General features: G+C 52.2%; 7 protein-coding genes across 7 annotated transcripts; 1 reads left to right on the top strand and 6 right to left on the bottom strand.

Moving 5' to 3' along the window:
* Positions 1-5,588: 5,588 nt before the first annotated feature.
* On the bottom strand, positions 5,589-9,157 carry JN550_007344 (uncharacterized protein; the record flags this gene model as incomplete). Its single annotated transcript, XM_049319184.1, has 5 exons — positions 5,589-6,980; positions 7,052-7,667; positions 7,759-8,186; positions 8,235-8,577; positions 8,709-9,157. The coding sequence occupies 5 exons, from the start codon at positions 9,155-9,157 to the stop codon at positions 5,589-5,591; spliced, it is 3,228 nt and encodes a 1,075-aa protein (XP_049170626.1).
* Positions 9,158-11,014: 1,857 nt separating this feature from the next.
* On the top strand, positions 11,015-12,953 carry JN550_007343 (uncharacterized protein; the record flags this gene model as incomplete). Its single annotated transcript, XM_049319183.1, has 5 exons — positions 11,015-11,199; positions 11,387-11,511; positions 11,563-11,955; positions 12,011-12,270; positions 12,321-12,953. The coding sequence occupies 5 exons, from the start codon at positions 11,015-11,017 to the stop codon at positions 12,951-12,953; spliced, it is 1,596 nt and encodes a 531-aa protein (XP_049170625.1).
* A 219-nt stretch (positions 12,954-13,172) lies between these two features.
* JN550_007342 (uncharacterized protein) lies at positions 13,173-14,712 on the bottom strand (the record flags this gene model as incomplete). The annotated part of the gene is made up of 6 exons (XM_049319182.1): positions 13,173-13,492; positions 13,565-13,959; positions 14,014-14,092; positions 14,143-14,179; positions 14,233-14,373; positions 14,434-14,712. 6 exons carry the CDS (start codon positions 14,710-14,712, stop codon positions 13,173-13,175), a joined length of 1,251 nt encoding a protein of 416 aa, XP_049170624.1.
* Positions 14,713-15,326: 614 nt separating this feature from the next.
* JN550_007341 (uncharacterized protein) lies at positions 15,327-17,401 on the bottom strand (the record flags this gene model as incomplete). The annotated part of the gene is made up of 4 exons (XM_049319180.1): positions 15,327-16,227; positions 16,284-16,491; positions 16,542-16,599; positions 16,652-17,401. 4 exons carry the CDS (start codon positions 17,399-17,401, stop codon positions 15,327-15,329), a joined length of 1,917 nt encoding a protein of 638 aa, XP_049170623.1.
* Positions 17,402-18,782: 1,381 nt separating this feature from the next.
* Positions 18,783-19,545, bottom strand: JN550_007340 (uncharacterized protein; the record flags this gene model as incomplete). The annotated part of the gene is made up of 2 exons (XM_049319179.1): positions 18,783-19,385; positions 19,435-19,545. 2 exons carry the CDS (start codon positions 19,543-19,545, stop codon positions 18,783-18,785), a joined length of 714 nt encoding a protein of 237 aa, XP_049170622.1.
* A 1,397-nt stretch (positions 19,546-20,942) lies between these two features.
* JN550_007339 (uncharacterized protein) lies at positions 20,943-22,143 on the bottom strand (the record flags this gene model as incomplete). The annotated part of the gene is made up of 3 exons (XM_049319178.1): positions 20,943-21,203; positions 21,273-21,448; positions 21,519-22,143. The coding sequence occupies 3 exons, from the start codon at positions 22,141-22,143 to the stop codon at positions 20,943-20,945; spliced, it is 1,062 nt and encodes a 353-aa protein (XP_049170621.1).
* A 1,276-nt stretch (positions 22,144-23,419) lies between these two features.
* Positions 23,420-25,022, bottom strand: JN550_007338 (uncharacterized protein; the record flags this gene model as incomplete). The annotated part of the gene is made up of 4 exons (XM_049319177.1): positions 23,420-23,822; positions 23,875-24,475; positions 24,613-24,762; positions 24,827-25,022. 4 exons carry the CDS (start codon positions 25,020-25,022, stop codon positions 23,420-23,422), a joined length of 1,350 nt encoding a protein of 449 aa, XP_049170620.1.
* Between the last annotated feature and the right edge of the window lie 1,950 nt (positions 25,023-26,972).

Raw genomic sequence — 26,972 nt, 5'->3', positions numbered from 1 at the left:
TGTGTGAATCTTCCGAGCCGTGTAGACATGCCAATTTCCTTACAGCAATCCAATATGGAGTCCCGATGTAGGAAGTAAGTGTGTTTCGTAGATCTTGACGATACGATTGAATAGTCTCGCTTCTGGATGTGCATTGGCAGACGGAATAGTGAGAATGTTGCCGCGTTTGTAAGTGGTGGCACCGTCTCCCTATCTCTAAACCGTGAATTCGAGGCGGGCGATCCGGAGCACTTCCTCATGCAGTCGTTTCGTGGCGGGGGTCTTTCAGAACTTTGCTCTTTGCTCCACTACCATCCTCAAAAGCAAGCAGAGTTGAAGCGTCGTCGAAATTGGCAGATCATTGTCCGCATATGTCCCGGTCTGGTTGTCGTCTTGATTCCAGTGAATTGGCTGGGGCTGAGTCGCAGAAGAATGCAATGCAGACGGCACGGCCAGCCACAGACGTTTCTTCTGCTGCTGGTGATCTCGGGACGAGATACTAACTCGGTGTCGAAGGCGTCGATTGGCCAGGGCAGACAGCGTCGACGAGCGGGAAAAAAAGAAAAAGGGACGAGAGTCAGTAATTGCCTTACCACGTGTGACAGGGCCAGAGCCGGCGGCTTTCTGGTATTAAACTCGGGCGAGTTCCAGAGACGACGGCGCCCGCATTTCGTCGACGAACAGCCGCCTCCCGGGCCATTAATTACACCAAGCCTATCTGGGAGCGATGGCACCCACACCAGCGCGACCTAAATTCTTGCACAAATTGACCTGCAGATGGGTGGACAGCCATGACCCACGGTCCACTGCAGATGGTATCGACAAGGATCGAGAGACCCCTGGCCTGACGCTCCCCTGTATGGAGCAAGCCGCAGTGACGGTCGATCTCACTAAGAAACTTGAGGGCAGTCTGGGAGTGCATGTGCCGCGCTTCTGCCAAGAGAGCTTTGAAGCCGTCAGGTCCTGAGCTGCGACGACTACTCGGGGCCGTCGCGAAACGCCGAGGCAAACAGCGAGTGCATAGTCACACATCGTAGATACGATACGTTTACCTCGCCGGTCGCGTCTGGGCTTGCTTTTAGCACAGCACTGGCGAGCAGAGCTGGCAGGGCCGGCCGGCTTGGGAAGGTAGCTGGACTCGCCGAGATCTCAAAAGGAGTAATCGTCACTAGCGATTTGTCAAGGTAGGACCCTGCCCGAGGGACGCCGGCACCCCTAGGACAAGGATCCCCAGATCATCAAGACCGTCAGGTGAAGTTGCTTTTCGGTACGATGCAAGCAATGGATGTAGCCCCTGCCCAACCCGAAAGGAGCTGACCTCCTCTCGTGTACATAGTAGTGTGCTGAGGAGCATACTAAGTGGAGGAGCATAAATCTATTGTCCATCCGAAAATGGCTTATCCAAGATGAGCTCGTGATGCAATGGCCCAAGGGGAAGATGCTAGCGGCATTCTAGCTTCCCACTACAGGAAGAACGCGGCTGCGTAAACCCAAGCCTCTGGCACCCTGGGTTTTGGTGCTGGGTGCTAGAATTGCGTGCGTTGCACAGTACTAGGCTACGACTTCGTACCTACATAGATACTGCTGAGGCTGTGGCGGTGAAGGTTTCCAATGAACTGATCCAGTCTCCCAGGTCCAAAGTTGATGCAGGTCTTGTTCATCCAGCCTACAGCCCCACAGTCAAAGTTTCCGCTAGGACGGTAGGTTTCCTGAGCCAGGTACCCCATACCTAGGTATTCATGAGACAAGCAGGCCGCACTCTTGCATGACGAACTGATGACTTGTCAGAAGCTCTTGTCAGAAGCTCTTGTCAGAAGCTCACCGAAATGGCACATCGGCAGCGACATAAAGTATTACGGGCAGCTTCGGGTGGGACGTCTCAGGTCTGGGGGAGCAAACGGGGGCTGTTTCTATGAAACGCTGGACTTGGTTGTACTGCCTATGGGGTATGCTGACGGGAGATCCGCACGGCGTCACGAACCCGGCTGCGCATCGTCAGGGGGTGATTACCACAGTGCAACTGAGGGCAATTCAGGACATATCCGGCGTTGAGATCCATCAGGACAACAGGACCTCATAGGCCCATAGACACTTGCGGCTCCCAGTGCTTACGTATCTTGGCTGGTTGGGAGTCCGGCGCTGCGAGCTGAAGCAAGCTAGCTACGCTAGCTGAGGGTTCCAAGAAATCTCCGATCAATGGTAGTTGTCGCCTAGCATGAGAGCCTCGTACCTGAGCTGCACGCACTTGTCCAGACTATCGCAATAGTACGCCCGCTACTCTGGCGAACAGCCCATCGATATCTGCAGAGAATTCCGAGTTTGATGAGTTCCTGTCCAGACTCTCCGGCACACCACGTGGCCATGACTCGTAGGGCCGACGATTGGCCTCGGCAACGAGCGCCAGCGAAACCCGAAATTTGAAGCCGCCGTAGCGAAGATAAGATTCAATGGGCATCCGAGTTCACGATGGATCTGCCGATACATCGCACGCTCATACCTCAGCACAAGGTTCTGAACTAACACGTGCTACAGCCAATATGAAGGCCTATATGGCATCACGCCCCATAGGCTGCTGGGCGGTCTCCTGCCTTTGGCCGCTGACGCCAAAATGCCGGGTACCGATATCAGTTATCTAAGGGCTTTCGATATCCGAAATTGGTCAAAGGCGCTACGGACAAAGGCGCAGATACACAACAGCTGATGGATCGGACGGTGCAGTAATCGAGTATGGTAACTTATGCTCAATCGGCTAAGACTAAAAGACGGGACGTCAATGATGTCTCACAGTGGCTGGCGTTACATGGGTATGTTCGCTACCACGGAACCCGCGCTCCTCGGGGGTTCGCTGCGTTCGAGGGTCCTGGTAATTTAACGCAAATCATGGGGGGAACCACAGATGCGCATCCAGCTTCTCCACGATTTGCTGATGGAGAAATCTCAAATGACAAGTTTCCCAATTCGCTTTCTGCCCATTGCCTAGCGATCTGGTTTCTGCATGTCATTTACTATATAGATTTATAGTCTCTGCTATTCGCGCAAGTCACGACTGTGGAGCAAATCCTAGCCAGTCTCCGCTGCAGAGGGACTGGTTGGAGACAGATCTGCAGTGTCACCCAGTCCAGGACAACACCTCCCGGCGCTCTCATCTTAGATACCTCCATACTGCGCATGGTGCAAAGCTTGTTACCCCGTATGATGTGACATGTAAACAATAATATCAGTAATCTGTCTGGAGTTTTATCCCCACTAAGTTTCTTAATAACCCATGTTTTCACGAAGATGTAGTTGAGCTATAAGGCGTCTATTCGTAGATCATCCTATCTATTGGGTAGATCGCAACTTACCGACCCCGGGATCTGATCTAGCCGTCAACTGCCTTCCGTACTTTTCAACTTTTAAGAGATCCACACCACCCCATTCTTACGGGGTTTGACTACGTATCAGTCGAAACAGGGCTCGAAGAGCCAAGATGTCTGGATGCTCGGAACGACAATAGAAGGCCGATTATAGCGACCGAGACCGTACAGCGTTGCGAGAGCCGCAGCATTTTGGCCCCCAATGCGAGCGAGGTAAGCGAGTTCGGTTGGTCTCAGGACCTCCTCACGACCTCACGAAGCCCTGGCAGTCTCTGCCAGAGCGTTCGGCCTCTTCACGAAGAGCAAGGATGCTCTCACCTTGCAGCACAGAGAATTCGGATCCGAGCACAAGTCTCAAGCCGAAAGCCCACCTGCCCACCTGCCCACCACGCACCCCATAGCACCTGCGGGACGGGATCGAGAATCTCAACGTCTAAAGTGCCAGTGCACAGACGGCCCACGATGCAGGTGGTGCGTCATCTCACCTGGGAAAGTTTCTTTCGGCAGACACATCCAAGAGTCCAGATGAGTGGGTGCTAGGACGCAAGATAACGTCGATCCCGGATCTTGAAAAGTTGTCAAACTCCCATGGAATGAATTTTTCAGCTGTTTAGTCGCACCCAGACCGAGCACAGATCCCGTAGCCAGGTTGCATATATCGAGCAAATATGACAGTGATCCCGGTCTTCAGCGCACTGGCCGCCGCTTATGTGGTTAGTTGCCGGTACTTTTGCAGGAAACTTGCTGATAGCTGAGATGGTCTGATTTGTCATTCCCGAAAGACCTATGCCAGCCACCACCGTGTTCTCCATGACTAACCTGAGAGACCTTCCAGCAACCTATCAACACCTTGCAAACTTCCATTTCCGTCTGAACTTCATGCCAGTGTTCTTCCAGCCAAACCCAACTCGCAAACATGGTCCTTATCCGGCCATCTGATTTAGGCGCCAAGAGACGACAAGTCACTCCCGTCGTGTCTTCCCACGCATTCTTCTGATATGCGCGACAATCGGGATCATGAGGGGTGAAGTAGGAGCCGGCAGGGCCTCGTGAAACGCACGACCCCGGCATGCTCCACTGGCATCATTGCCAACCGCATAGAGATCCGTCCAGATCGAGGGAACCAGGAAACGCAACAGTCTGGTCCTGCGTGCCGTGTTGGCTGCATCGAGCCCGCGCCATATATCCTACAGCCACTCATATTGAACATGACTCGCTCGTAGAACGTGACCCGTAGAAACAAACGACTTTCCATCGCCCGGGAGCTTGACCACCCGCATGGCCGTGCAGGTAGCTACCTCCCCGGCAAGCCAGATGTTATAGTCATGTCATTGCGTCTGGGTCAGCCCGGACGCCTACACACGGACGATGGGCTTGTGCACCGCACCGTTCTTGGCCATCACGATCTCAAGCGAGTTGCCCAAATTCCAACGAGGCACAAACTTCCCTACTGCTACGCACGGAGCTGCACGACTGTTTGGTGACGGAGTGCCCAACATTCAGCTTTTACCCCTCCTCCTGATACCGAGGTGCGCACCAGGGCCCTGTCCCCCCCAGCTTTCACCACCGCATCGTCATCCCGTAGAGGGGGAGCCAGGGGACTGTGCCGCTCCTGCTTATGCCCGCCTGCTGCCCGCCCGCACGCCCTTGCTTCCAGTGGGCGCGAATCCCGGTTAAGGGTGACATCGGCGGCTGGAGAATTCTCCCGGTGTCAGTCCGCGCGATGGAAAATCCCATCCTGCGGCCCGAAGTAGTGGGCGTGTGAGCGGAGCTCTACGATATTCCCTCCACCCTCTTGGACGACGATGACCCGACATGATACGCAATGCCAGACTGTAGTCAAACTCCGGATATGGGTGACGGGCTGTGGTACTGATGCTGCAAAGAGTCTCACCAGGAGGGGATTGTCTTTCATGAGTTCCGGAGTACTCACCAATGGGGAGCAGGGCTTTGAGCGCATATCATCCTCCTATCCCTAAAGAAATTTCTTGGCATATCACCCAAGACCGGGTGCACTTTTTGGTTTTTACTCTAGTTTTGAAAAAAAAGTCAAATTTAGAATGACTGCATCATGTTGCAAGCTAGCACTGTATTAACTCTTTTCCAGCCGAGCACAACGGACCTTGTCTATATTGGCCTTTCATAACACATGTGATCAAGAAGAACATAACTCAAAATTCGACAAATACCTTGATTTTGATGCTATGCGAAAGATCGCACTCATGCCCAGGGTAAGTCAGCCCTCCCGAACATCTAATCTAAGAGGAGTTCGACTTCAAACTCCTGGTCTGTCCGCAGCTGATACTGCGGTAATGTGGCTGGTCCGCAGCTCGCTGTTCCCAGTCCGTGATGATACCAGTCCAACCGAACAACAGTGTCCTCCCTCTTGCGCTTGCGGAGCTCATACGGATGGGTACATTCGTCCAGGTCTTTCGTGGTGTAGTGCATGGCACTGAAGCTTGCGCCGTCGTGATCCCCAAACCGCGCCCGCAGCAACCTCCCTTCCAACTCGGCTCCCCAGTCCTCGCGCAACTCAACCCACCGAACGTCCGTTCGGTTGCCACAGTCTTGAGGGAAATCGTAATTTGTAAACAATCCGTCCACGGTTGTGCCATACGTGTTCATGTGCTGTGACTCCTTCTTGTCACAATATGACTCGCCGTAGCCACGGCCAAACCATTCCACAATCCTGACATCCTTCAGCCCGAAGGTCAACCCGAAACGGGCAAAGGTTGTTGGCAACAGTTGGCCTCGGGGTTTGGCTTTGATGCGTACACTGCAAAAATCGGCCGTGATTGTGTATGTTGTCACCGTGTCTACACTCCAAGCCAGTACTGGGGGGGCAACCCTGCCTTCAACGATGATCTCTAGGACACCATTGCCCTCTCTAGTGGTTACTTTAGTATAGTGGTTACGGGTCTGATGGAGACGGCAGTCTATCCATTCTTTGCCGTGGCCGCCTCTATCATTATCTGTCAAGGCGCGGTAAAAGTCCAACGCCGGAGCTTCCGTAATGAGGTTGTGCTCCGGTTGGTTCTGGTTGGATAGGAAGTTGAATGCACCAGTAACTTGACTGAAACCGAAGATGGTGCCATTTGTTAGGACAACTTTGATGGCCCCTTCGGTGCGTTTGATGCCTGGCACAGCTGGGCTCGAAAGAGTCTTGAGCATGGTTAAGGACCTTGGCCGGCTCAATGGAACTTGGCTGACCGCAACCACGTGGCCTGGGTACGCCCATGGGGTCCGTTTACCGAGCACGAATTCCAAGCGGAGCCAGGCTTCTGATGCAAATGCTCGGGGCATACCACCGACAACCAGCTTTGCTTTTGCGTGGGGCTTGATGCCTTTAGGGATCTGGACGTGGCGTCCGATGACCTGTTCTCTGTCGGTAATAAACCCCCAGTAGCACTCGAGATGGTCCAGGGTCAGGAAATCATAACGATTGACGATTTCCACTTCCAGGCCGTTGACGCCTGTAACTTGAACTGGCTCGATGGCTTTCGCATATTCCCACAGGCCAGGACCAGGTCCATGATTCGCAAAACATAGGCCGTCCATTACGAAGTTGTAGTCGTTCGGATCATCACCAAAGTCACCGCCGTAGGCCATGTAATCCTCGCCATCAGCGTTCTTTGCTTTCAACCCCTGCAATAAGAATGTCAGAAGAAATCGCTACCTCACACATCTGACAAAAGCGAAAAGTCTTGAAAACTTACGTGGTTGGCCCATTCCCAAACAAATCCACCCATCAAACGCGGATACTTATAGAAAGCCTCAATGTATTCCTTGATGGCACCGGGTCCGTTGCCCATTGCATGAGCGAACTCGCACATGACAAATGGCTTTTTCCATTCTCTCTCTCCGGCGTGCTTGATCATGTCGCTAACAGACGTATACATACGACTGAAGACGTCGGCAGTCTGAGCATCTTGATCGCCTTCATAGTGGATCAGGCGGCTGGGGTCAACCCTCTTGATCTCGTCGTACATGGCCTGATGGTTACGACCATAGAAAGACTCATTGCCTAGAGACCACATAATGATGCAAGGATGATTCTTGTCCCTCGTCACCATCTGCTTCGCACGATCGACATATGCTTCTTTCCAATCTGGGTTATCGGAAGTGAAACTGGCTGGGTCGCCCCCTACCTCCCCAAATCCATGACACTCGAGGTCAGCCTCGTCCAGAACCCAGAGCCCAATCTCGTTTGCTATTTCATAGAGCCTCGGGTCGTTAATGTAGTGTGAGGTGCGTAGAGCGTTGATGTTGTAGAACTTCATCTGGAGGAGGTCGTCCTTAAGAAAGTCGTAAGGAACAGTTCTTCCCGACTCACTGCTTCAACGTTAGCACTTCTCAATTGCAGTTGAGCTGAACTGTTCCGTCCACAGGTTCAGCATGGAGCACCACAGTGTGAACGACTTACGGATGATGTTCGTGACGATTCACGCCACGAATCTTGACTGGCGAGCCATTGACACAGAACACACCGCCGATGAGTTCTGTTCTGCGAAAACCAATCTTCTGAGAAACATACACAGTCCCTACAGACAGTATCAAAGTGTAGAGGTTAGGTTCCTCAGCGGTCCATTTCTTAGGTGACTTGAGGCGGTGCTGGCATGGGACAATTGTTTGATCAGACGAGTGAACATCGTCTATGATGGCCTTCCCATCATCATCCAGGAGTTTCAAAGCCACACGTGCTTGTGGTACGTTCAACTGTACAGTGACATCCAATGTGGCATCGATATAATCGTCATCAATCTTTGTCTGGACGTGGAAGTCTTCAATACGTATTGATGGGAAGGAGTGTAGCCAGACATCCCTGAAGATGCCACTCAGCCACCATTGGTCCTTGCAGTACTTGTCAGCAAAAGTTTACTAGGGAAGGGAACCTCATACTTGGTCTTCGATGTAGCTTCCGTCACACCGTTGGTAGACCTCAACAGCGAGGTAATTTTCCACAGAGTCGACATCCAGATAGCTCGTCACATCGAACTCACTGGGATTTCTGGAACCCTGAGAGTAACCAACTTCTCTTCCGTTCAGCCAGACTGTAAAGGAAGAATCCACTCCCTCGAATCTCAGCCTCCACTGGGTGCCATCCTTCAGCTGGTCCGGCACAGCAAACCTGGTGATATATCGCCCGCATTCATTATCATCGAAAGGAACATGGGGCGGGTTCACAGGGAAGGGATAGTTCACGTTGGTGTACTGAGGCCCTTTGCCGAAACCTTGACATTGCCTGGAAAGATCTTCAAATCAGCCACCTCTCGTGGTACGTCTCTGCCTGGCGGCACGTCACTAATACTACGGAATAGGGGAGGAGGCGGTCGAGAATAACGCCACGGGGAGAATAGTCTGCGGAATACTAACCACATGCCCGGGACTTTGATGAGTGGCCATTCCGCATTATCAAAGTCTGGCTTATAGAAGTCCCTGGGCCCACCAAAGGGGCTCTCGGCGAGGTCGAAACCCCACAGTCCGGAGAGCAAGAGACTTCTCGCCCGGCCGGGGTCGTTCACTAACGCATCGGCGTCCGAGTTATATGAAAAGAAATGGCTTCTGGGCGGTAGCGTGTTGCGGTGTATGACTTTGAGGTTACTCCAGTCTGGAATCTGGTTGGGCTGAACAGTAGTCTGCGCGGCGGAGGGTGGGTCCCTCGATGATGAGCGGCGCGGACGGGCCCTTCTGGATTGAGACGTTGAAGGCTCCAAATGAGCGACATTCAAGTCAACCCGGAGGCGAGTGTGTGGACGAATGACCAGCTCGGCCGAGAGGTCGCCCTCGGGGCAGGTGTGGGGCAGCGAACTATTCGGAGCCATGAGGACTGAGTGGAGTCGCCCCGGCGCCGGTGGTGCTGGAAAACTGGCGGGAAATTCCCAAGCCACTGTAGGGACGGGCGAGTGAGATTATTGCAAGCAATTTCCAGCTTCCAGCTAAAAAGGCGCCCCAGAAAGCTTGTAGCAGACTGGACAGATGGATGGCGTTGGCGTTGAGCGCATCCGTGCCGTGGTCGGTGCTATGGGAGCGGGCGAGCTGTGATTGTCGAATGCGGCGTACCTATCCCGAAGCGAGGCAAGGTCCGAAGTCAAGCCAGCAGCAATACGGGCTGGTCGCGGAGAGCCCAGGACAGATGCTGCATCAGGGGTGACATGTAAGTCGTAACTGCATGTCAATCAGTGCTGGGCTGAGTGAGATCCGGTGGCCCAGATCTGTTTGGATTGGTTTGACAAAGGCGGGCTGGCAAGCTGGCCTGGGGCACGGCTGGACTTGACAAGAGGTTGGAGGTCGGCCAGGTTGCGATCCTTGTGCGGGGGAACGTATTGGAGAAACAGTACAGGGCGGAGAAAGAATGCCCCCCAACTGAGTTACCGTAGGTGATTGGCTGGCCGTGTCCCCCGCTGGGGAAGACTTGAGACTGGGGAGGCTGCCACGTGAGATGGGCAGGTTTTCTTGGGGACGTTGGCGGGCAGGGCGGGTACTGGTCCACTGGAACTGTGCCCTCTTCGGGCAACACAAGCGTGGGCGGCGAGGCGAGGGCAGCGACTCAGGGAACCATCGCACCAGCATCGTGCCATGACACTGACAGGCCTCTCCCGTGGGCGCTATTTTGGCTCGTGGTCCAGTTTCCCGACAGTTGGGAGGACTGCCGCTAATTCGCGAATGGGCAAAGGCACCGGGACTTGACTGGAAATGATGGGTGCGAATGAGTCTGGCCGGTGGCCACTACATGATCCTCGGCATTTCCCATCACCACTTTGACCATCCAGCAAACGAACATGGCCAAAATCCAAGCGGCAAAAGGTCTTCTGTCGGATATTAATCGTCATCCTGGAAGAAATCTCGGAAGTGGCTTGAGTGGCTGCGTCTGCCGGCAGCGTCCTTCTTGGGAGACAGCCAGGGCCTGGTCTGGTGCACGGGGAAGCCATGCGCGTTAGGCTTTTTTTTTCTTCTCTTTTTTTCCGCCCTGACGCCAACCGCTGGCCGCACCCCTGCCGGCAGCGACTTGGTAACCCTTCCTCGACTTTAAAGGGCAAGCAGCGGTGATCTCGCGGTCTAGACGGGCTCGCACGCCAATGGGACAACACCCAGTGAATCTTCGTGCATGACCAAAACCCTTACTTGCCGTTGCTCACATACTTGTCGCCCCTTCGAGGTCCTGCGGCATGCCCTCGAGCAACCCGGTTGATGGGCCGAGGCCTCGTGATCCCGGCCTTGGCATTGCGGTGAACGCTTCCGACGATTGGTCTGCTACCGGTCATTGAGGATTCTGAACCGGCCATTTGCCTGCATTGCTCCAACGACCACGACTCCACCTCCGCATCTGGAGAGTTTCCCGACCCCAGCCAAGCCATCACCCTTCACACCCCCAGGCTTTCCCAGGGGGTCCGCTGCTAGACCCTGTGGGGTACTTGAAATGCGGCGGAGAATAGGTCAAGCCTTTCTGGGGCTAACGGGCGTCAGCTTGAATCTGGAATCTGGGGGGAATGCTTGGGGGAACCACACAGATCAACGATCTTCGGTGCGCTGCGGACCGAGGGCGCGGTTTCGCATATAAGTCCTGCCCACTTCCCTCAGGAAAGTGTCTGCCGATCCCTCGTCTTGTCCTCCAATCCGTATCGAGCATCACCAGCTCTGTTTATCCAGCCTTCTCCTCGGTTCTGGACTAAGAGATCAAGATGACATCTTCTGACAATAACCTCAAGCCGGAGGTTTCCGTCGTCGACGAGAAGCAGCCTCATGGCCAGGTTCACCAGGTCCAGGCCGCTTCGGTCGCTCTCGCGGCAGCTGTCGCAGAGCAGAAGCCGAACCTTCTCTCGTCCAACATGATTAAACTGTATGGCATCATGGCAATTGGTTACCGGTATGTCCAACACAAGCCAGCTTGGTTTTTCTCTCTGCCTGTCTCCGGCACTCTTGATAGAAAATATACTAATGAATGGATGGCAGTATGTATTAGTTCGCCTACAAGACAGTGTCTCTCTTTCGGGGGTGGTCGTTTGCTTACAGATCGTGTTGATAGTTGTGTCTACCATGAACGGATTCGATAGCTCGCTCATGGGTGCCATCAACGCCATGCCATCGTATCAGAACGATTTCGGACTGACCGGCGGTGGATCTACAACCGGTATCATCTTTATCATTTATAACCTTGGCCAGATTGCCAGCTTTCCCTGTAAGTCTTGGGCGAAGGCCGGCTAGCTCTGATCTGGTCTAACGAGGTCAGTCTGTGGTTTTTTGGCCGATGGTTACGGTCGTCGAATCTGCATCTTCATCGGATGTCTTATTGTCCTCATCGGAACTGCCGTTCAGGGTACCGCCAACCACTTGCCTCAATTCATCGGTGGCAGGTTTGTCCTCGGGTTCGGTGCTAGTATTGCCTCGGCCGCCGGCCCTGCCTATACTGTCGAGCTGGCGCACCCGGCGTATCGTGGAACAATGGCTGGAATGTACAACAACTTTTGGTGGTTGGGAAACATTCTGGCTGGGTGGACAACCTACGGATCGCTTGAGAATTACAAGCAGAGCAGCTGGGCGTGGCGTATTCCCACCGTTGTCCAGGCTGGTATGCCTGCTGTTGTCATGTGTCTGATCATGTTCTTCCCCGAATCCCCCCGTTGTAAGTACTCTTTTCTTTTCGACTTCAACGTACGCATCCATTCTAACGGGGCTAGGGTTAATTCACAAGGACCGAGCTGAGGAAGGTCTCGCTATCTTCGCCAAGTACCACGGTGACGGCGACGCGAACTCCCCCTTGGTTCAGCTGCAGTACCGTGAGATTGTGGAGGAGGCCCAGATAACACGCAATGACAATCCTTGGTGGGACTTCCGCGAGCTGGTCAACACCCGCGCTGCCCGTTACAGACTGGCCATGGTCATCGGCATGTCGTTCTTCGGCCAATGGAGTGGAAACAACGTTGTCAGCTATTTCATGGTAAGGAGGCACAATCCAAGCACTTATTTGACCGTCACTAACAGCAACAGCCCGAAATGATCAAGTCTGCCGGAATTCACGACGAGAGCAAGCAACTCCTGATCAACGCTATCAACCCCATCTTCAGCATGATAGCTGCCGTATATGGCGCAACTCTACTGGACAAGCTTGGTCGCCGCCCTATGATGCTCTTCGGCCTGATGGGTGCGCTTGTCTTCTACTGTATGCTGACTGCATTCACTGCCTCGACCTCGAGCAACCCGAACCTTGCCTACGGAACCATTGTTTCGATCTACCTTTTCGGCATCTGCTTTGCGTGGGGTTTCACGCCTCTTCAGACCCTCTATGCTGTCGAATGTTTGGAGAACCGCACGCGTGCTAAGGGTTCTGGTCTTAACTTCCTCTTCCTGAACATTGCCATGGTTGTCAACACCTACGGTATCTCTGTTGGCATGCAAGCGATCGGCTGGAAGCTGTACCTGGTCTACATTGGCTGGATCGTGGTTGAGATCGTCGTCATCTACTTCTTCTTCGTCGAAACCGCTGGCAAGACCTTGGAGGAGTTGGGAGAGATCTTTGAGGCCCCCAACCCGAGAAAGGCAAGCACCCAGAAGGTCAAGGTTGATATTGATGACTCGGGTCGTGTCCTGCATGTCGATGACTCTACCAGGGGTCAGGCTTGAACAGGGCCGGCAATGAGATCCGAGCCTTGCGGATTCTAATTTCAAGCTTCCTGGCAGGCGGTGCTGCTTTTTCTTCGCGCTGTAGCTTTGCGTGCTCAGAGATACCCAGGCACATGTTAAATATGAATATGTAGTTATGATAATGCATAATAATGGCCATATCCTATTGACACAGTCGGTTCCGGTAGACAGCGATGCGATTCTATCATCAGTGTGCAACTAACACTCGAAGCCGATCGGTCCTTGCACGTTGCTACACTTGTAGTCATCCACAACTGTGCTTGTTGCGGTCTTGATCAGGTCTATATCACCGAATTCGATGCCGCTACATCCTCCAGCTGCGGAGCTGCACTGCATGCTACCTATGTATTTGCCAGCAATGTCACCGGTGAAGTTGGTAAATTTGATATCGCCGACGTGGAACAAAGAACTGTTGCAATCACCCTTCGCCCCTGAGAACGAAGTGCACTGCCCTATGTTAACCGCGACATCTCGGACTCCCTTCAGCTTCAAGTCCTGGATCGAGACGTTGCGGATGACTAATTGGTGCTCCATGTTAGCCAATTCGCTCAGCATGTTAAACGATGCACTTCTATTAGACGCGAGCTTACAGCCTAATCCACCTCCGCCGCCGTTGGGAGGATAGTCAACCTGGTTCCCGGTCCATGTCTTGACGTACGCCGCGTATTTGGTCCCGATCGTTGTGATGTTCCTCACCGTCACATTCTCGATCGTCTCGAATTTGCCAACGTACTGCCCAATACTGCCGAGGGCGAAACCCTGCCCGGTCATGAAGATACTGTCCTCGACAACAATGTTTGTCGAATTGGCCTTGAGGCTGATAGCGTCGTCACCGTTGTCGACCCGCCACCGGCGCATGACGATGTTGTTTGAGAACATTGTGTCGGCGCCGTCTGTATTCCTGGCTGGGTTCCCGTTATGGCTGGTCGAGTTCACGTATATGTCCTCCATCAGGACATTGTCGGAATGCATAATGGTCATGGTCCTTCACCCTGCTTTAGTCTCGAGATAAGACGTGGGATAGCGCGACATGACCTACCACATCTGACTCTGGACAAAGTTGAGCCCGACGAAGGAAGAGTCAACGGCTCCCTGAATGGTCAAGCCCATTGGCCTGTCTTCGCCATAGTCAGTGTTTGAATAAGAAACAAGAATTATCGACTCTTACCAGGGTAATTAGACACGCCTTTCACAATATCGTACCACTTCTCGAATCAATACGGAGGCTAACGAAACAGAACACTTGAATCTGACTTACGGCCTGTCCGTTTCCATCGAAAGTCCCCGTGCCGAAGCCATTGACATGCAAATTATGACCACCGAGAAACCACACCGTCGATTGGTTTTGGTAGCCAATGGGCATCGAATTCTTGAGCCAGTAACTTGTATCATTGCTCCACTGGTGGAGCCGTCAGTTACACTCCTGCCGCGATGGCAGATGATCAGCAGAGGAACGCACAAGGAGGTATCCGTGAAGGTCGATATCAACGTTGGACAAATCTGTCGTGTTTAGCGGGCTATTGACATAATACTTCTTGTCTTCGAAGATGATATGGCCATCCCGCTTGCATTTGGAGAATGCGGCACGAATGGCTGGAGCATCGTCGGATCCGTTGCCATTGGCCTCGATAACACAAGTGTTAGCTTTGCCCCTCGGAGCGTGTGCTGTAGTAGCCTGAACAGTGGACACGAAAAACACGACTGAAGCAAACGATGCCAGCATCCTGAAGAGTGCCATAGTGATTTTTGTTGTTTGGACCAGATTTATGGGGTATGTTGACATCGCACCTTCTGCAGTCTTTCATTTCGTCAAGCCCATTGCAGTTTCACATCTCATACCTACATATATATAGTACTTTGCAACCTGTTCAGATACGGGCGCATGCAAACACTCAATACTTCATCTACTCTCCCGTTTAGACTACAACGAGCTCTTCATTCAATGACCCGGAGTATATCAAGATTTGGCGGGGTACATGCACGTACTAAAGCGTTACAGGTCCGCGCTGCCAACATTTCCCCGCGCGCGCCATAGCCATTGCAACGGACAGATAGAGCCGGTGGATCATCGCGAAGCGGATTCCACCAATGACACTTGTTGTAACTTGGGCTCATCAAAGTTGCCTGTGACATTCTGACGAGGTGCCCGTTTGCCACCAGGTTGAATACTACAAGTGCATCTTATTGAGCGGGGGTATTTCTGCAATAACATCGCCAAGATCATCCGAAGTGAACAATTCCAGTCCACATACGTTGCAGTGCGGCCACTTGACTATGACCAGGTACATTTGTAAAAGACTTGAACAGTATTTTGAAGTAGAATTACTTTGGCGAACACTTGCGGAGCCGTTTCTAGGGGCTGCAGACTATGAATGTGTGGTTTCCTCCTCCTACGCCTTTCACGTATCCTCTTAGCTTGCCCACAGTCCCTGCAGTCCACGTCGAAGCCTCTCCATCGAACATGACTCTGGCCTCGGTTGTATTGTTTAATAGTGGTAGCAGCACAGTACCCGAAGTTCCCTCGGGCGTACTTACGGTGACGTTATAGCCGTCATTGCCTTGCGCAGTACCCCAGGCCGCCTGAAACTTGCCCAAGCTCGTCGAAAAGCCTCCCTCCGCGAAGGTGAGATTTCCAAACTGCGGCATCAAAGTCCATTCCGATCCTGCAAGTCCAGTAACTGTGAGCCCCAGCACGAAGTTGGTCAGGGCGGATGTCGGACCCGCACTCCAGCCATGCGCGTGACTGGTATACGACGGGTCATTGTAGTAGCCACGGTTCCAGCGGTATCCAAACGTGCCGTTTGCCAGGTACCCCTCGATTACGGTTGACTGCGTTCCATTCTCATGATTGAGATACCATCCCCAGCTCCGGCGGATGAGATCCAGGGCTCGCGGGGCCTGGCCCGCGAGGAAGTGCGCCTGGATCTCGAAGGACGAGATGAAGGGAGAAATCTGGCCGGGGAGCTCCGGTGATACCGCACCAATGGCGTTCCAGTTGCCAGTCAATTGCTCTGAGATAGCTTGATCTTGCTCAGAGTCGGTTACGTTAAATAATATGGCCAGAGAATTGGCATCTTGTGGGTGAAGCATCGTCTCTGTAGCGTTGTCCTTGAAGGCGCCATGGTCCAAATCCCACAGATGCTTGTTGATGGCAGTCTTCAATCTCCGAGCGCGGTTCTCGTACGAAGAGCTCAGCTCGGCCTCATTCATTAGGTTTGCGAGTTCCGCGCCTGTAGAGAGCGTTTTGTAAAGCCTTTCAGTCAGTTAGATGAGGCTCGTGAAACCAGAGGGTGCACACATGATACTGACAGCATATTCGCTTCACTGTTGTTCCAGCCTTGCTGCCATCTTGCCCAGTCCCTCGTTCCGGTTACGTTCAGCAAACCTGAGTCTAGTACTTTCCCGTAGACATTATTCATCGCGGCTGTGTAACGGCCCCAATTGTTGCTTAGGAAGCCCGTGTCGTTACTGTACAGGACATACGTCCATGTCCCAATCATAGTCCACATATGGTAGGCTGCGGGCTTGATAAGCATTCGTGGAATTGTCTTTGGACCAAGAACTTACTGTCGCTGCCTTGTTGTAACAAAGGTGGGCCGGCTTCTGGCAAAGAGCCGTCACTGTTCTGTCTCCATTATAAGCTACGATGAAAAGCCAAGCGCCGAGTCTGCACTTACCTGGAAGTCATACATGACTTGTAACGCATTCTTAACACTATCCAGCTCGCCTAGGCTGTAAAATGCCGCTGGGACAGCAATCCCCATGTCGCCCGGCCACACGGCGCGATCTCTCTTTGCGCCATCGACGATTATGGTGCTTCCATTTCCAAGAATCCCGTCATTGGCCCATCCAGAAGTTACAAAAGGGACGCGCCGGCCGGTGTTCACGGGCACGCTATTCGTCTGGAGGGTATAGGCTCCGCTGTACCAGATCTTATTGAGCATGTCGTCGCTAGAGTAGAAATACCCCTGATAAGCCTGGAGATTCGCCCAAGTGGGCTGGAAGCTTATCTCGAGGTTGATGTCGTTTATTTCGATTGCAGCATCGTCGGTGGTCAGAAGAAAGAGTGTCAGATACCTGAAACCGCCCCGCATCTGTTCCAATGGCACCTCATAGAATCCAGAGCTACTGCTCGTAAAGTTGACGATCAGATGCCCGTCAGGGTGATCATATCCGTTCAGTCCGTTTGAACTGTCTGACATCTTCCCAATATAGTTCTTAGATTCGCTCCATGCCAAACCCAATTGCCCTGTGCCATTGATGGCGTAGCTTAGGGAAGTAATACCACCAACCTCGCGTCCAAAGTCTAGGACTGCCTGAGCGCCGTTTCCATCAAGGTAGACAGTCCCATTATAAGAGGTTGACGACAGGTTGTCGAGAGTGAGAATGAATCGAGGCTCAACATCTCGCGATCTTGGAGCGTACATATATGTGTCCCACGTGCCTGGGAACGCTGGACCACTATGGCCATCGCAAGCCGTATCTCTCCAACAAGAATCTGCTTTAACTGTCCAGACTGCTAAAAGCAGAGCAAAGACTCCGGAAGACCACATCATACGCGTTAGGACTTGAGACTCTAGACGTGCTACTGGGCTAGGAGAACTAATGGGTAGAGGGATGGTGAGGCGCCTCGAGAACGTGCGCATGCGGCCGATATACTGTTCCCAAAATGCACCTTCCGCAGGTTATCAAGGCTCATTAATCTTGGTGGAGATCGTCATGATGTCGATCTCGGGAACGATCTCTCCGCAATGGCATGAATTATACCGAAAAGACGGGGAAGTGGGGATCAGGGCCCCAGGATCAGTGAAGCATAGACTTGGCGAAATTGGCAAAGCTTATTTGAGACCGTAACTAGTAGTTAATTTACAATGTAGAAGGTCATAGACTAATCGACAATTAAGACTAGGTTGATTGAAGTTGCCGGCTGATTTGAGAGACTGAGACTGACGAGGAAAAGAAATGAAGCGAACTTGACCCCTGTATTGCTACCAGGGAGTTTACCCCTCGCGCTAATGAAGAACCTCAGTACATCATATTGGCTGCGGGGAAAAGGCTGAGACCACGCATCGAGTCAAGGTATGCTAGATTTTGGTACAACAAAGCCTCCCTACAACTTCTTCACCTTTTGCAACCCTTCCCCCCCCCCTCCCGCGCCGCCGCTTTTTTTTTTTCCTTTTTTTTTTAAGATGAATAGTCAGTGTTGGTGATACGCCGCTGGGATGACTTAACAATGATACTCTAAAGTTGCTTCTGAACAACAAAAAAATAAAACGTAAATAAGGAAGGCTGACAGCCCCAATTCCGGTCACGTTTGGTGAGACTGAAATATACTTTCAAGGATTCACATTACGAGCCTCCTCCGTTTCATATCAAGCTAATAGCTAAATGCAATGCATTATCCTTACTGATTTCGGCGCCATTGGCTCTTAGCTTCAGCCTATCGTCTGCAGCTCAGCGAAATACTTTGGTTCTCACAAGTGGACGCATTAGATACGCAAACTTGGTTTCTGGCCACTTCAGGGTCAGATATATCAGCATCCCCAAATGGCTGAACCCAGAACAAGACTGAGATAACTTTCACGTAAATGAGACTTGAAGATAGGCTCACAAAAGAACAAAGGCTTTAATCATCAATTGAAGCTGCTGAAGTGCTTCCATGTTGAATGGAAGTCACATCCTCAAGACAAAAGGTCATACTAGAGTGCTCCTATTCTCGTTCCCTCAGTCGCAGCCTCCGCTACACTTATGCCATATATGGCTTCATAGCCCATAAGACTATGCTCACTTCAAGTCCTCCTAGGCCGCCTAGGGAGCACAGAACTCAGTGTATGATAAGTTATCGAGACCGGTGACCAAGAAGTTCTCCGCAGCAGCGTTAATGAGCGATGACAGCTGTGCGAACTCGGGGATTGAGACTGTGGCTACAGTCTGGAACTTGTACCCTACACCTGCGGCCAGATTGACATTGCAGGTTTGGAATACCGGAGGACTTGTCGGGTTAGCAGTGTATGTACAAGTCGCAGACTCGCCGGCGCGGGACGGCTCGACCGGCCGAACAGTGACTCGACAGCTGAATGGTATGACCGTGGCCGCGCCGCCAGCTCGGATGCTGCAGCCAAACTGGAAACTGTTGATTCTGAAGGTAGTGCGCGGTGTGGCACCGATGATGCTCGGTGGGGCCAGAATAGGGGGCAGGATTCCACCCAAAGGCCCTAGCAGTGCCACGAGCGCGGCCTGGACAACGGCCAGTGGGCCACTAGAGATTTGGGACAAGGAATAGAAGAGAAGTTTGTTGTCAGGCTGTGCAGCGATGACGCTGAAGCGGGTGTAGTTGAGGTCGAGGTACGGGTTGAAATTGGTCAGGCCGGTATTGCCATCATCGATAGCTATGGCGGGCAAGTCATTGTACTGGATACCAGATCAGCAGAAATAATTGCGGGGAGCTTTCAGGATTTACGTTTGCTAGCTTGATGCCAGGAGTGCAACTTGCAGCCTGTCTCGGTTCAAAGGCAACTCCACTGACAACTTTGACTGCACAGAGCAGAATGGCGGAGCTGGTGACACGCATAGTGATTGGTCGACTTTCTTGGCTGGGCTCAAAGGGAATGATGTAGAGTAGAACAGGAATATCTGGTGATTTTTGTAGATTGTGGGCTTTCAACCAACACTGAGATTAGCCAACGCTTTTATACATGAGTTGAGGAATTATTTCTCCTCATCATGACCAGAGCAATCGATCAAGAAGTAAGGGGACGCAAACGATGCAGCCACTTCCAGATGGAGTCCTTGATGTCCTCTATTGGCTGATGAGTTGAGATGTATGCGTATCACATAATTCATGATCGAGCGCTGCTCAGTATAACCAGATGCTATACCTCATATGTCTGAGTTATTGGTCTCAGACGAGGCCCTGAAAGGGTTTAGAATGATGCCAAGCTACGCTTATCCGGGTGAGGCTTTCTGCATTGCGTAAGTCGCAACCCAGAAATAACGAGGTGCATAATTATGTCTCTGATGGGGTAATACTTATTGAAAAATTGGCGGTACGGCAACTATCCGAAAGGGTCTGATCCAGCTTGGTTGGCTGGCCTGCCTACATACCTATGCCTCTTAGTAAGGTGGCGTCTTATGTCTTAATCGTAAGTTGCTGTTGATGAGTATCGACTGAGACAACTGGAGGATGGCAGAAAAGCCTCGGATCTCAAACCAAGGCATGGCACTTGAATGATATACAATGGCACGGGGTGAAAAAGGAATTCTGTTACGACGACTTTCGGGGAAAACGAGACAATTAGGAAAGAGCTACACACTGCGTTGCCTTCGATGCTCCAATTTTCGACAATAGGTGGTGCACATGTGTGCAAAGCACACTGGGTGTCACCATCTTGGGACATTTCATCACTAGTTACGTGTGGCTTTTAAAGGGCCAGACGTTCTGTTAGACTTCGAAGGACTCTCCTCTTCCAGGATCAGTACTCATTGCGGAGTTGGCTTCCTGACGAAGAGCAGGGTTAATTGCTAATTTAGCGTGTTTCGTTGAAGATAGAAATCGTTGTAAACGGGGAAACCACCCGAAGCAATACTTTTCTGGATCGCTGTTCTTGGGCTGCGTTAGTCGGCTCAACTACCTCAGTTATGGATAAAGCTTGAAGGAAAGAGTCTCCTTTTTTCCACGATGCATCATAGCTTCCATTCCTTAGAGAAAGCTATGTCTCCCTGTGCCTCTACATTCAGAAGAACCAAAGCCATGTTCCATGTGCAAGCAGAGCACATGTGTATTCATACCGCGAGAAGCCATCTAGGTCTGCAGAATTCCTCCCACCTTCCGTCTCACCCAATTTTCTTTTTCTGGAGGTATATGCATCCCACCTGCAGGGACTGAATGGACTTGCTTTGCAACCTCAGTTCCAGTCACTGACTTCGCTGTTGAAAGGCTGTTCTCAGCGGTAGTTTACCATCTTTTGATTACTTCGAAGCCTTTGTGGCCTCACGCTGGAGAATGTTCAGCAGATCGCGACCGCAACAGTCGTCCAACTCCTGACAGTCACGAGATCGGGTTATCGGTAAGTCCTCGTTGAGCGGGTTCTTCAAGCCTCGAACATGGCTATCAACAACGCTCTTTGTTAGGATCCACTCCACCCGGAAAGGCTCCGACTTGGCCCAGCGCAGCGTGTGGTACCAACTGGGCTTGGGAACATCAGCTGACGGAAGTGAGATCATCCTAGCCTGTAATGGTCAAGCCGGAGTTTGTCAGACACAACGAAATTAATAAGACACGGTAAAAACGCCACTTACATATCCCTGGAAGGCGTGAGAGGAATTTGCTCCAAAGATCAAGATCACGTTCTTACAACTGTTGAAAGCCTCACAGAGCTTTCCAGCATTTGCAGGTTTCGTGGCCCAGATACCCTCCTGAATACATGCTCGGATGTTCTCAATATTGTAGGATCTGATCACAAAAAAACGGGTGTCTGGATTTGATGTGCGAGTCAGTATCTCTAGGTAGTAGACGATGTCATTGTGCCCTACCGCCATTCTTACCCAGCTCAAGTTCCTGAGATGGGTGTGAGCCCAAGGAGCGCTCTCGGTACTCGCGATGTTGAGCATATAGGCCGCCGTTGATGATGCCGTAGCGATGGTGACGTAACTGTGCTGACGGAACCGGGCTACGAGATCTACCGCGACCAATCGTGCGAGATGAGTCGCTGAAGCGGGCTGCTCGATGACCTGTATATGGTGTGCAAAGCTGCGCAGGCTCAGGAGGCTGCGGTGTAACAATACGCGTCGCGTTACTGCCATCGTCGTACGGCGGTGTCGACTGATTCTCACCTTGCGAAGTGCGTCTATGGTGACGGACCTCGTTGCCAGTACCTGGATCGGTTGTGTCAGGTCCATAGCCATCACCTGCCGAGGAGTCGTTCTCTGTAGAAGGAAGCATGACATGGGGGCGGTAAATCTCGTGAGCAGTACCATAGTTCTGCTCGAAATCTCGGACTCGGGCTTCTCTCGCAGTCCAAATGGCTCTCTGTTGCTCCATAGCCTCGCGGTCGCGAAAGTACTCCAACTTTCGGTGGCGAAAATTGACATCGTGCCATCCAGTGAAGGTCAGCCAATCCTCAAAGTCAGGATCGTGAGCAGTGTCCGACCGGGGGCGGTGGTCCTCCATCTTGACTTCGTGGGTCGATACACTGATAGTAAACCGCTGGTATGTTTCCAAAGGCTGCGTGTGCATTAGAGATACTTGTTGAAAAGAGCGCTCGAGGAAAGCAAACGTTGCATAGCAAGATGCTTCACTTACGACGAGCAAGGCTGGTCCAATACTGATTGTTGGCGGTTGTGGTTGCCCAAAGTGCTGGTTGGGATCTGAACAATGGCAGTTTAAGAAGGCTGAAATGAATTACCGGTGAGATAACAATTCCAACGGCGAAGGAGCACCTTGAATAAGCCGCAGTAGCATATCGCGTATCGTCTGGTCATCGCAATCGATGGTCTGCTTCTGAGTAACTTGGCTGGTGATGTTCTCTGTAGCTGCCGTAACAACTTATGTTCGATAGTTTTTCCACACTGCCTCAGGTTTGCAATTGGTCAACCTTATCGTATTCTATATTAACACGTAAAGACGTAATTTGGCCACACTTGCATACGAGAACGAATCGTCGTTGAAAGCCTGGAAACTGAAAATGGGTTTGTCCCATGTTGCATCTAGCAACGAGAAGCAAAACTATGCCGCACCCAAATTCATAGTCTGAATCATGTTCGATTTCATAGTTCAAGGAGTTACTCCGTCCCAGAAAACATAGCTGAAGGAAGAGACACATTGAGGAGTAGTCCCTTTTTACACCAAACCTCTTAATCATTGCATATCAGTGCTCCCTAGCGTCACCCAGGCCTTGAAGATGATTGCATTGCTGTCGGAAAAATGGAGATTTCTGAGCGGTCGTTTGCTTCAACTCACAGCCCTCGAATCCAAATGCGTCACAGAGATTATCCACTTCTACGAACCATGGTTGGCACACTCATTTGTCAGCTATCTAGCATCCTAATACGAGTTGCGTGTGCCAACGTAGCTCAGTCGAACGAAATGGGGTTCTATGAATGGAGAGACTTGTCCTCACCTTAAAGCTGGCCTTGGCCTTTGTCAGCAAGTGCAGTTGTCAGGGACTAGCAACCCGAGGAGGCTCCTGATACATCCGGTTGGGAACAACACACAAAGTCAGCGACACTGAAGCTGACCCCGCCTCACCTTCTTATCATAAACCAAATAACAAGCTGAGTCCTTTCATGAACGAACTCATCAACTGATCAAGACTTGCAACGCCGGGATTCATTACGTCAAACTTCTACAGGGCAAAGATGCCTTTCTACCATCCTTGATCAACAGCTGAGCATCAAAAAGATCTAATGAGAATAAATGGTCTTGTTGTGTCACACTAAAAACGTATTTAAGCTGGGGGAAGAAACGACGCGAACAGAGCCCCTTGAATCGCTGCGTACATTACCATGTAGGTCACTACGCCACTCGCCGTCTTGGATGTTACGGGCGCCGATAATTTCTGAGCCAGCCAGAAATACCAGAGAGGATAACCGGAAGAGATTCTTGTAATGACCTGGATATGGTAGGTGGTGACCGCCGACGTGGCCAGGACAAGTTGAGAAAGAGCCATTGCTGCGATGAGCATAGAAGAATCCGACGGAACACTCGAATCGGTCCGTCGTCTCCCGGCAGTTGTCGAAATAGCAATGAGCATGTCCCATGCTGACTTGATCAGAAGATAGATCATGGGTGCGGCAAGCAGGAAAAGAGGGATGTTCCCGGGTGTCCAGTAGCGCAGAAAGCCAACGTTCCTGCTTTTGTTAGCCCACCGAAGACTTGCACCGGGCCTAAGATAGAACCTACCAGTAACGTTCCTGCACGAACGTATAGATACTGGGAATCAACTTGTTGCACCACGGCCTTGGCTCGGCATCGGAAAGCTCGGAGCAAAAAATCTCGTAGGCTAGAGCCTGTGGGCCGATGGATCCCAACGCGATGCTCTGACCCCCGATGCCGAACGCAGCTAGCCGCCTGAGGCTGACAGTATTCGGAGATTTCAAGAACTGCCTTAGTTCGACAACGGAGTATATCGCGAAAGGAATCCCGTTCAAAAGTCCGTTGCTGCGGAAAGCGGTTGCGAGCCCGAAGATGATGCCGGACCCTACAATGGCGGCATCGCCGAGTTGACCTCGTGATTTATCGAGACATCCCTGTGCGAAGAGCAGATACCCGACAAAAGATAGAAATGAGAAGGGACTCTCATTGTACGGTGCTGAGAGGAACAATCCAGCAGGAGATAGGACATGTAGCAGCGCGGAAACGAATGCAAGGCGCCGCTCGCCGTACAGCTTCAGCCCTAAGTGGTATAGCGCAAGTACGGAGAGGAAGTGTGATAGATGAGCAAGTACAATGCCGACTGTTGACTCCAATCCGCCGGTGTTTTCAATACCGAATCCCGTGATACCTGTCCGCGATCAGCATTCGCGCATTATGACCCAGAGCCATCCAGGTCTTCCACGGGTGTTGCACACGAGCCCGAAGCCGTAGAAGAGAGCCGAAGTTGGCCGCACTGACGAACGATGAGCACAGGTTCACACGCACCTTTCACGAGGAATGAGATGACGCTCGGCAATGCCAGTCCGAAAGCCCACTCTTGCTCGAACACATGGCCGCGGCGCGCGGACTGGATGAAATATATGGCATCCCATCGCGTCAATTTCGTCGCTACATCGAGTATAGCTTCCTCGGATGCTGTTGTATGAGGTCCGATCAGAGTCGTGGAGGTATCATATGCCGGACCGAGGCTGCTACCAACGGCGATGAGCAGCAGGATAGACTTCCAGGCCACAAAGGCGCTGGTCAAAGCGGTTCTCGGCCGGCCGGGATCGATTGAGAACATAGTCGACCGACGAAACCCGGTTGTGAAGAAGACGCTCTGTCGGATGATCCTGGGTGGGAAAGGGGACGTCGAGACCTGAGGCGTGATCGTCCAACGCCACGCGTAGCCACATGTTGCACTTTCAGATTGGGAGGCGGCGACGCCACACTTACCTCGCGATTATTGAGCATTCCACGTGGAATAACGAGGTATTGACCTCAGGATTGTGCAGCAGGACTTCAGGTATGCAATCAAAATGCTATGGTTCCAACACACCACCATTAATCCTATCTGATCTGCAGTCACAACATTCATCACATTCCGACCCTGAAGCTGCTGGCCAGCCACAAAAGCCGACAGGGCCGCATTTCGCATAGGGCTGCCAGATCTCGATAAGTTAGTGGAAGTGGGGTGACACGTGTGTCACGTTGTGGAAGACTCGGCTCGCAATTGAAGACCACCGGGTTCTGCCTCTTCATGAACTGACACCACGGGTGCACCGGATTCCCGAGCCCCGACGCGTCCTTTTTCCCATGCCATAGCTAGCTGAAGTCGTGTTCAAATGAAAGGGTGCTTTGCGGTCATATGATGTATTGTAGGCCCACGATTTATTGCTGGCCCTCAGAAATGGCTCGGCGGACCTCGGGCACTTTTGCCTTGATACTCGCGAGCCCTGCAAAACCTGACCTGGCTGACCACTGCTCACCTTCAAAAACGTGCCGTCCAGCCCGGCCGAAGATGTCATTGGGTCACCGACCTTGCCTTGGTCGAGCCGGCCGAGGATAAGTAGGGCCAGCAAGACAGCTTACGCAATCATCCAATCGTCGATCGATAAACGTCACAGTCTGACGGATGGGCAGATGCAATTAAGCTTACAGTTGTGACGGATTCGCCCGGGGCCTCACCGCAGCCCGACCGCTGCCGGAATATCGCTGTGCCTGGTTTCAGCAGTGCACATATCTCGCATCTACAGACGTGTTGCGTATTGCTCGGGTTCCGTGGACCTGCTCACGCCCACTATTTCAGCCGAGGCACTCTCGCAACCTGTTTCGTGCGTTCAGCTCTGCACCTCTCTGCACCTCTCCCACACCGACTATTGACGGACGGCCTGCTCTCTGCTACTTGCATCTGCAGCGACCCTTGTGTGCTGCACGAGCATCGCATGCTCCCCGCGTGTGGCCTGCATCACCTCGCCCTACCTCTCCATCGCCGCATTCAGCAAAAGCGCATCACACAGACTCGGGCAAGTGTCGATAGTCAGTGATCGCCGCAGCTTTGCGCCAACCGTTTCCCAGGGATCGACCTCGCAGCCAGGCACCTGTGAAAGGGCCTCGGCAGCCAATCGCAAGACGCCAAGCTTGGCGCCGGCAGCTCGGCTTCCTGCCAGCATCATCCGCAAACGTGTTTGATCCGTTGGACCCTGTCAGCATCCACCATCCTCTTTACATGCCTCCGCCCGCCAAGATCCATCAATCCCATCGAGTTTAGCTTTCGCCCTTCTCGATTGCCATTCCTAGGCTCGCTGCGCCTACTCTGATACTACTGTACGTACAGTAATTAGCTTACAGCCCCCCCAAATCTGTCGACTTTACTGCTCTCCTCGCCCTCAGCCCGACCAACCCACGACAGACACTCAATCCCACTCACTATTCGCACCGCTGGCCAATCCCCAGTCCATCTATCACGAGCACTCATCAGACTTCAATGATTATGGGCGAGCTCAACTCTATCTGACACTCAGCTCAATAGCTGCGCCTCCCATCTCAGCTCCCCGGCCTGGGGCATTCGCTTACTGGCGCGCTGTCTCTCATTGGCTCAGCCCTAGCGACGTCCCCTAAATAAACTACCCGGACTCCGCAATTTTACCTGGACCACGGTCTTACGATTCTAGCCTCATCGACGTTCCTGGCTGACTAGCCTCCTGATTTCGAATTTTCTTCTTTTCTATCGGCTTATCCCTTTAGTTGAAGTGGTCCTGTGGTGATTAGTCTTGTTGATTCTGCGTGGTGAGCGACCGGCGGCGAGAGTTTGCGCATGTTTACATGCATGTCTCAGTCCGGCTGCGAGACGATCGAATGAACTC

The sequence above is a fragment of the Neoarthrinium moseri genome (genome assembly GCF_022829205.1).
Source record: "Neoarthrinium moseri strain CBS 164.80 chromosome Unknown scaffold28_Wmoseri_CBS_16480, whole genome shotgun sequence".
Classification (NCBI taxonomy): Eukaryota; Fungi; Ascomycota; class Sordariomycetes; order Amphisphaeriales; family Apiosporaceae; genus Neoarthrinium; species Neoarthrinium moseri.
This window is presented reverse-complemented; position numbering and strand designations above follow the sequence as displayed.